At 35.7% G+C, this 9,071-nt stretch overlaps 1 protein-coding gene across 2 annotated transcripts; it reads left to right on the top strand.

Moving 5' to 3' along the window:
- The first annotated feature begins 751 nt into the window (after positions 1–751).
- Positions 752–8,502, top strand: LOC107944012 (pleiotropic drug resistance protein 1). 2 transcript variants are annotated; one of them, XM_041113413.1, is made up of 24 exons: positions 752–1,565; positions 1,731–1,851; positions 1,944–2,032; positions 2,154–2,238; positions 2,356–2,515; positions 2,638–2,714; positions 2,977–3,030; positions 3,130–3,220; positions 3,316–3,617; positions 3,695–3,976; positions 4,067–4,383; positions 4,478–4,638; positions 4,721–4,824; positions 4,912–5,068; positions 5,149–5,277; positions 5,367–5,527; positions 5,647–5,979; positions 6,186–6,476; positions 6,579–6,662; positions 6,764–6,897; positions 7,046–7,273; positions 7,362–7,533; positions 7,623–7,877; positions 8,085–8,502. In XM_041113413.1, the coding sequence occupies exons 1-24, from the start codon at positions 1,213–1,215 to the stop codon at positions 8,346–8,348; spliced, it is 4,404 nt and encodes a 1,467-aa protein (XP_040969347.1). In that variant the 5' UTR covers positions 752–1,212; the 3' UTR covers positions 8,349–8,502. The 2 variants fall into 2 exon arrangements, with proteins under 2 accessions (XP_040969347.1, XP_040969346.1); XM_041113412.1 differs by having other exon boundaries at positions 6,186–6,662.
- Positions 8,503–9,071: the final 569 nt, after the last annotated feature.

The following is a 9,071-nucleotide window of genomic DNA, read 5'->3' as shown; positions in this document are numbered from 1 at the left end:
GATATTTTATTTATTTATTGAAGTATACATCTCGTAGTAAATAATCTTTTTCTACGTTCAAATTCAGTACTGTTGCTTTCACTTCCCAAAAGGGAATCCATACCTCAGCAATTATGTCAATTTTAAAACATTAAAAAAGTTATTATTTATTACACAGTCGAATCACGATGAGCTGCCGGCTGCTAGTGCATGTTTTTGTTTTACGAGATTCATGCCATATATTTTAGACTTTCTCCACATCTAATTTCACACCACGCTGGCTATTGATGACCCCATTAAAAAAGTATAATTATTATGAAAAAGAAAATGTGAATAACTCGTCAAAATTAATCCATATATCCTTCTAGAAAAACATACAATATAAATTAATATATGACAAATAAAAATATTATATAACCCTTTCTTTCTTTAAACTGTTATTATACATACATATAAAACACGAGCTGAAATAATGTTATGTATTAAGCTACTTCAATTAATTAAAAGATGGAATTGAATTAATAATTAAAATATGGTTACTCGTATGTTTTTAAATTTGTATTGAAAACGTGTAAAAGTAATATCTCCCGTCGTATACACATGGGTGTTAAAATAATATATATATAAAAGATTTAGGCCTTCTAAACATTACAAAAATATATCATTGATTTATTATTTTTTATTTTTTTAATATTAATTAAAGATATACGGAAATTTCCATTAACGACAGTAATTAAAAGAAAAGAAAAACATTTCAAGTTCAAAACAGGTGGGATTGAAAGTGCCGTTCACTTGATGTTGCCTCTCCGGGAAGACGTAAAAAACTAATAAAAATTAATAATAACAGTAATCGGAATCTTTCACTTTTTTTATACTCAAATAATTCAATCCCAGCGAAACATCCTGGAAATTTTGTAAGTTTGACAGATTGAAAAGAAAGCCGTCATATATGTTATGTAATTTCTAATAACTACATATATATCGTAAGCCTCCAGTTTTATTGAAACCAAGGCTTTTCCTTTTGTACTTTCAGTTTTCAAAACTCAGATTCTTTTGTAAATGTTCAAAAACAAGAGTCTGATAACAAAATACCAATAGACTACACAAGTTTTCTTTTCTCAACGTCGATTCAAATTCTTGTAACCCCCCTTTTTTTGGTCTTGATTCTTTGATTTTAGCTCCGGAAACGTTAAGTTTGGATACTGTTTTGGTGGGTGTTGGGATTTGATTGTAATGGAGGGTGGTGACATTATTAAAGCGAGTAATAGTTTACGGGGAAGTTTACGAGCAGGAAGTTTAAGAGCCGGAAGCTCTTCGATATGGAGAAACAGTGCTGTGGACGTATTTTCAAGGTCTTCACGAGATGAAGATGATGAAGAAGCTTTGAAATGGGCCGCACTTGAGAAACTACCAACTGTCGCTCGTCTCAGGAAAGGTATATTAACTGGCTCTCAAGGTGGTGCCAATGAGGTCGATGTTGATAACCTTGGATGGCAAGAAAAGAGGACTTTACTTGAGAGGTTGGTCAAAGTTGCAGAGGAAGACAATGAAAGGTTCTTGTTGAAGCTCAAGAATCGTATAGACAGGTATCTGATTCTTTTGTATGTTGTTGTTGTTGTTGTTGTTGTTGTTATTGTTATTGGTTACTAGGGAAATGAATGAAACATAAGAAAACAGAACTCTGTTTTTGTCCATGGAGATCCTGCTCTCTGCATCAATAATCATTTGCATTGGAATTTTTTTTCTTTCAGGGTTGGCATCGATCTTCCCACAATCGAAGTCAGATATGAAAATCTAAATATTGAAGCCGAAGCTTTTGTAGGAACCAGTGCTTTGCCTTCTGTTCTTAATTTCATTACTAGCATATTCGAGGTAGCAAACCGGAAAATACTACTTAATTTATCATTTTACAACATTTTTGTTTAGGATTCTTACTAACGTTTTATTTTGTATTGTGATTAAAGAACTTCTTAATAGATATGGGTGTTCTTTCTAGTAGAAAGAAAAAGCTGACTATCCTCAAAGACGTCAGTGGCATCGTTAAGCCAGGAAGGTAAACATGGTCATCTGAGCCTTATCAACACGTCAATTTTGTTTTTTTTTTTTCTCTCAAACCTAAAGTTGGGAGATCCTGGAATTAATCAATGATTAGTCTTTTCATGTATATATTATAGGATGACATTGCTTTTGGGTCCTCCAAGTTCTGGAAAAACCACTCTCTTGTTGGCTCTGGCCGGGAAGCTTAGTCCTGATCTCAAGGTGCTCTACAAAATTCACAATTTTCCCTTCAGTGTTTTCCTTTCTATGCTTCTTGTTTTTGCTTTCTGTTCTGCCTTTGCTTTAGTTTCTAATTTGAAAGTGAAAATTCTGTTGCAGTTTTCGGGGTCTGTGACATACAATGGGCATACCATGAAGGAGTTTGTGCCTCAGAGAACTGCTGCCTATATCAGTCAACATGATCTTCACTTAGGAGAAATTACTGTGAGGGAAACTTTGGCCTTTTCTGCAAGATGCCAAGGTGTTGGAACCCGATATGGTTAGTTTGATTGAGTTCCACCCTTCTCAGTTTTTCTTTTGACCTTTTGGTGCAAAGGTTGTCACTTTGTTTTTTCTATAATTCTTCTAAGCATGAAACCTTGTTGCTATGCGTGTTTACAGATATGTTGGCAGAGCTATCAAGAAGAGAGAAAGAAGCAAACATTAAACCTGATCCTGATATTGATGTCTTCATGAAGGTAAGAACTATGAAGCCATTGTAATGCAAATTATGAACATATTATATACCTCACTCGCAAAATGCCCATTTTGTTTACATATTGCTTTCACGTGTCCTGCAAAATTAGTTGCATATGTTCAAAGATAACTTTCTCTAAACTAAAATTGATTGACAATCTGAAATATAATATAATTTGAAAGATTAGTTTTATCTGACAGGAATCTCTATTATAAAGAATCTTGCATTCACCGGGATTTGCTTTGTCATTTTTAACATTTCAGGCAGTAGCAACAGAAGGGCAGGAAGCAAGTGTAATCACTGACTATATTTTGAAGGTAATATTACAGAAACTAAAGTATATTGAAAGCTATTCAAGAAGCACTAAGATAAGAATTTCTTCACTTACTGAAAACCTTTGGACATAAATTTTGCAGATTTTAGGACTGGATGTATGTGCAGACACTATGGTAGGAAATGAAATGTTGAGGGGTATCTCTGGAGGACAAAGGAAGCGTGTCACAACAGGTAGTTCATGAAGTCAATTACACAAATTTTCTTTTATCTGAGTACACTAAATTTCTTATCATGAAATCTAATTATGCTATTGTCATTGCAATTAGGTGAAATGCTGGTTGGACCTGCCAGGGCACTGTTTATGGATGAGATATCTACTGGTCTAGACAGCTCTACTACATTCCAAATTGTGAACTCCCTCAGGCAAACTGTTCACATCCTTAATGGAACTGCAGTCATCTCCCTTCTACAGCCAGCTCCTGAGACTTACGATCTTTTTGATGACATTATTCTCCTTTCTGATGGAGTGATAGTATATCAGGGTCCTCGTGAACATGTGGTGAGCTTTTTCGAGTCTATGGGCTTCAGGTGCCCTGAGAGAAAAGGTGTGGCTGATTTCTTGCAAGAGGTAAGTCTTGACAAAGTTTTATTCCGTTCATACAGAGAAATTTGCTCTTCAGTCACATTTAACATTGCTAATTGCAGGTTACATCAAAGAAAGACCAAATGCAGTATTGGGTACGTAAAGATCAACCTTACAGGTTTATCACTGCCAATGAATTTGCTGAGGCATTCCAATCTTTCCATGTGGGAATGAAACTTGGAGATGAACTTGGGACTCCATTTGACAAAACAAAGAGCCATCCAGCTTCTTTGACAACCCAAAAATATGGTGTTGGGAAGTGGGAGCTGTTGAAAGCTTGCATCGCAAGGGAATTTCTGCTTATGAAGAGAAACTCTTTCGTGTACATCTTCAAGTGTATGCAAGTGCGTAATAATCATATTTAAATTCTTCACTGCAATTATCGTGTTTAAGGATCGTGACTAACACATTTTTATTTTTCTTCGTGGTACCAGCTCACAGTGATGGCCTTAATTACTATGACACTCTTTTTTAGGACTGAGATGCATAAGGATTCTGTTCAAGGAGGAAGAATCTACATGGGGGCCTTGTTTTTTGGTATGACTATGATTATGTTCAATGGAATGTCTGAGCTTTCTATGACCATTTCCAAGCTTCCTGTCTTTTACAAGCAAAGAGACCTCCTATTCTTTCCTTCATGGGCCTATGCTTTACCATCATGGATACTGAAGATCCCTATCACATTTTTAGAAGTTTCTATATGGGTATTTATTACCTACTATGTCATCGGATTTGATCCGAGTGCCGAAAGGTAGGAAAAATAAATGACAACAAAATTTTAGTACACAGTTTTTGGCTTATTTCCTCTGATCCAAATTGACGTTGAAGTTACTTTTCTGGTGCAGGTTCTTTAGACAGTACCTCATCCTTGTTCTCACTAACCAGATGGCTTCAGGATTATTTCGGTCTATTGCAGCAATCGGTAGAAACATGATTGTTGCTAACACTTTCGGGTCATTTGCTTTACTCGTACTTTTTGCGTTGGGTGGCTTCGTCCTGTCACGAGGTATAATATCAAGTCTTAGAAAAAAGCTTTTAAAGTTAAAGCTTTTAACAATTCTAATCTTTTATTATATTGAATGCAACAGAGGACATAAAGGGTTGGTGGATATGGGGTTACTGGATTTCACCAATGATGTATGGGCAAAATGCATTGATGGCTAATGAGTTCCTTGGGCACCAGTGGAGTCGAGTAATGCTTTTGAAATTGCAATGTCTATAATTCTGCTTTTGTCTCTTAACAATATGCTGATCTTGCATGTTTGGTTTCATATTGAAGGTCCTTCCGGGTTCAAACGTATCACTAGGAGTTGAAGTCTTAAATTCCAGGAGTTTCTTCCCAGATTCATATTGGTATTGGATCGGAGTAGGGGGATTGATTGGCTTCGTATTATTGTTCAACTTTGTCTTTACTGTGGCTCTTTCCTATCTAGCCCGTGAGTATAGTTACCTGCTAAATCTTTTCATCTTTCGAAGGGAAGGCTAATCATTTACCCTTTTTCAAATAAATTGTTAGCCTTTGAGAAGAATAAGGCCGTAATATCAGATGAACCTGAAAGCGACGATCAAGTCAATGGGGCTGGAGTTGGTGGAAGCATTCAGTTAACAAACCAAGAAAGCAGCTCAAGTCATGTAAACAGATCAGGTATTAAAAGCTTGAATATATTTGGATCGGTTAGCAATACTAATTTAATTGATTTGCTAATTTAGTTAACCATACAAATTGACATGCAGAGATCCAAGATGACATTCAAAGAAGCACCTCATCCATGTCCTTTTCTATGAGTGATGCAACAGTTGGGGCCAACGGCAAAGGGAAAAAGGGAATGGTTCTTCCATTTGAGCCACATTCCATCACTTTTGATGACATTGTGTATTCTGTTGATATGCCCCAGGTAACATAAGGTTCCATTTACAAGTACTGTATACGTTCAACGGTTGGATTGAGTCTTTTTTCCGGTTCAATGTGGTGCAGATATATAAGAGTTTATTTGATTGAACTGAAACATTGCAGGAAATGAAAGAACAAGGTGTCCCTGAAGATAGATTGGTGTTATTGAAGGGTGTTAGTGGTGCTTTCAGACCTGGCGTTCTCACAGCTCTCATGGGTGTTAGTGGTGCTGGTAAAACCACTCTGATGGATGTGCTTGCAGGCAGAAAAACTGGTGGTTATATCGATGGGAACATTACAGTTTCAGGTTTCCCCAAGAAACAAGAGACATTTGCTCGAGTATCTGGATACTGTGAACAAAATGACATTCATTCTCCTCATGTTACTGTGTATGAATCCTTGCTTTATTCCGCTTGGCTACGATTGTCCAGTGAGGTTGATGCTCAAACTAGAAAGGTTAGCATTTGTGAAATCCTAACCCGTTTCAAGTCTCTTATACTATGTTACAAAGCTTTAAGTTGCGAACTGTTGTGTTTGATAAAACTACTATTCCCTTTCCCCTCCATTGGCCGGAACAAGAGTCCCATAAAAACAACACATTGTCGTAGTCACTTTTGGCCAGGATTAAGTTGATGGTTTTCTCTCAACATGTTTTCTTTTAGATGTTCATCGAGGAAGTCATGGAGCTTGTGGAACTGAAACCATTAAGGCATGCCCTAGTTGGTATACCTGGTGTAAACGGTTTATCAACTGAGCAGCGAAAGAGGCTTACCATTGCAGTCGAGCTTGTGGCAAACCCCTCCATCATTTTCATGGATGAGCCAACTTCAGGGCTTGATGCAAGAGCTGCTGCAATTGTCATGAGAACAGTTAGGAATACAGTGGACACTGGAAGAACAGTTGTGTGTACCATCCATCAACCAAGTATTGACATATTTGAAGCATTTGATGAGGTGAGAAACATTTTTCAAAAAAAAAAAAAAGAAAAAAGAAGTGGCTCCATTTTAGTTAGTTTTATATGTATTAGTGTAACTAAGATAAAATTGCAACTGCAGCTATTCCTTATGAAGCGTGGAGGACAAGAGATCTATGTGGGGCCATTAGGACACCATTCTAGACATCTTATCAAATATTTTGAGGTGTGATGAAATGAAAGACAATTTTTGAAGTTCATCAACTTAATTCATTTCTCAGTTCACATGAAAACTGTATCTAACACTTTAATGTTCATCTCCTCCAGGGAATTCAAGGAGTTAGCAAAATCAAAGATGGCTATAATCCAGCTACTTGGATGTTGGAAGTTACCTCAACAGCACAAGAGTTATCTTTAGGCGTCGATTTTGCTGAAATCTACAAAAAGTCAGACCTATACAGGTAATAAGCTAGCTAGGCACAGAATTGCAACAAAAAGTGTAACTTGATTTAACTAATTACTTTGGTTTGGCATATGTAAGACATATCTGTGGCCTATTAATCTTGGCTACCTTGAATTTGCTACTGATGCATCATGTCATTGGTTCAGGAGAAACAAAGCTCTTATTGAAGATTTAAGTAAACCAGCTCCTGGTGCAAAGGAACTCTATTTCGCAACACAGTACTCTCAATCATTCTTGACTCAGTGTACAGCTTGTTTATGGAAGCAACACTGGTCATACTGGCGCAACCCCCCATATACTGCTGTGAGATTTCTCTTTACAACCGTCATAGCATTGATGTTTGGGACAGTGTTCTGGGACCTTGGTTCTAAAACGTAAGCAACAACTCAAGTTCTCAAGCTTCAATTTAAGTTTTAATCAGTCAGCTTCATGCATCTAATTGTCTGGATTGTAAATTTACAGGAAAAGAATACAAGATCTGTCCAATGCAATGGGTTCAATGTATGCTGCTGTTCTTTTCCTTGGTATCCAAAACGCTTCTTCTGTGCAACCTGTTGTGGCGGTCGAAAGGACAGTCTTTTATAGAGAAAGAGCTGCTGGAATGTACTCTGCAATGCCATATGCCATTGCACAGGTAAGTATTTTTCACATTTTGAAGAGTAGTTGAAATGGTTAAGAAAGTTGTAGGCACATTATAATTGACTCCACATTTGGCCACTGCAGGTGTTAATAGAGATACCATATATTTTTGTTCAAGCTTCTGTGTATGGCCTTATAGTCTATGCTATGATCGGATTCGAATGGACGGTTGCTAAGTTCTTCTGGTATCTCTTCTTCATGTTCTTCACCTTACTTTACTTCACCTTCTACGGCATGATGGCTGTTGCTGTCACACCAAATCATTACATCGCAGCCATAGTTTCCGCGGCATTCTACGGAGTATGGAATCTCTTTTCAGGATTCATCATCCCACGACCTGTAAGTGCTACTTCCATGCAATTTTTCTTTTCAAGGGGTTGTAGATGTGTAGATTCGAGTCCTAAACCTGTTGGATGCCACCTCTAAAAGGTGACTGCATAAACCAATAGGATTAAACCCCGGGTTTAGGTCTTGGTATCTTTAGCATATACAGATATACACACAAATCCTGAGGACTAACTAAATTCAAATTTGCACCAATTACAGAGTATGCCAATATGGTGGAGGTGGTACTACTGGATTTGTCCGGTTTCTTGGACCTTGTATGGATTGGTTGCTTCACAGTTTGGAGATATAACACACATGCTTGAAGATGGGAACAATGAGACAGTGGAGCAGTACTTGAGAAATTTTTATGATTTCAGGCATGATTATCTGGGATTAGTTGCTGCTGTGATTGTTACTTTTGCAGTTCTCTTTGGAGCAATCTTTACTGTGTCCATAAAGATGTTCAATTTCCAAAGACGTTAGAAAATTTTTGGTTTAAATATTGTGTACAACAAAATTCCATATTTGTAATATTAGAATATATTATTAGGAACAGAACAAGTTCCAAGAGTTGTATGTTATTTTGTAATCAAAATATTTAATTCCAAATTTATATATTCATTACAACCTTCAAATACTACTCTTTCTAGTTCAATTTTTTAAGATCAATTAACAAATTCCATCCTATTTTTAAGGATGGGATTTGAATTTGATGATTAACATTTTTTATTTATAATCATGCATTTAATGAAATTTGTAATTCCAAATTTGATATTTTAATATCTATAAATAAAAATTTTAAATTTTAAGATAATTATGGGAATAACTTATATTAGAATAATGTTAAAAATTAAGATTTTTAAGTATCCATCATTAATTATTCCATGTCTTTTTAAAATTTAATGATATGTGAAGCTATTTAAAACATAAGTAATTAAAAATAAACAACTCTAATTAAATTATTTGAAACAAAAGTAATAAAAAAAATTCTAAATATTTGGAGAAAGCTAAAGCTCCAGAGTAGTTTATTGATATTTTAAAAAATTATTATGAAATTATATTATATTTTTAAAAATAATATTTTGATTTTTAAAAAAAGATACTTAAATTACAAATGTTAAAACCTTTAGTTTACCGGTTAAAAAGAAAAGAAAGATAGCGTAGCAAATGGTTGGCCACACATCCAACGAAAGTATTCTAAAATGC

This window comes from Gossypium hirsutum, chromosome A05 (genome assembly GCF_007990345.1).
Source record: "Gossypium hirsutum isolate 1008001.06 chromosome A05, Gossypium_hirsutum_v2.1, whole genome shotgun sequence".
NCBI lineage: Eukaryota > Viridiplantae > Streptophyta > Magnoliopsida > Malvales > Malvaceae > Gossypium > Gossypium hirsutum.
This window is presented reverse-complemented; position numbering and strand designations above follow the sequence as displayed.

What these genes read in the sequence shown, in the direction of transcription:
- LOC107944012 (XM_041113412.1), top strand. Translation starts at nt 1,213, where the DNA reads ATGGAGGGTGGTGACATTATTAAAGCGAGTAATAGTTTACGGGGAAGT. An exon ending in ATATTGATGTCTTCATGAAG is followed by an intron (nt 2,715 to 2,976) that starts GTAAGAACTATG and finishes TTAACATTTCAG; the next exon opens with GCAGTAGCAACAGAAGGGCA. An exon ending in AAGGAAGCGTGTCACAACAG is followed by an intron (nt 3,221 to 3,315) that starts GTAGTTCATGAA and finishes CATTGCAATTAG; the next exon opens with GTGAAATGCTGGTTGGACCT.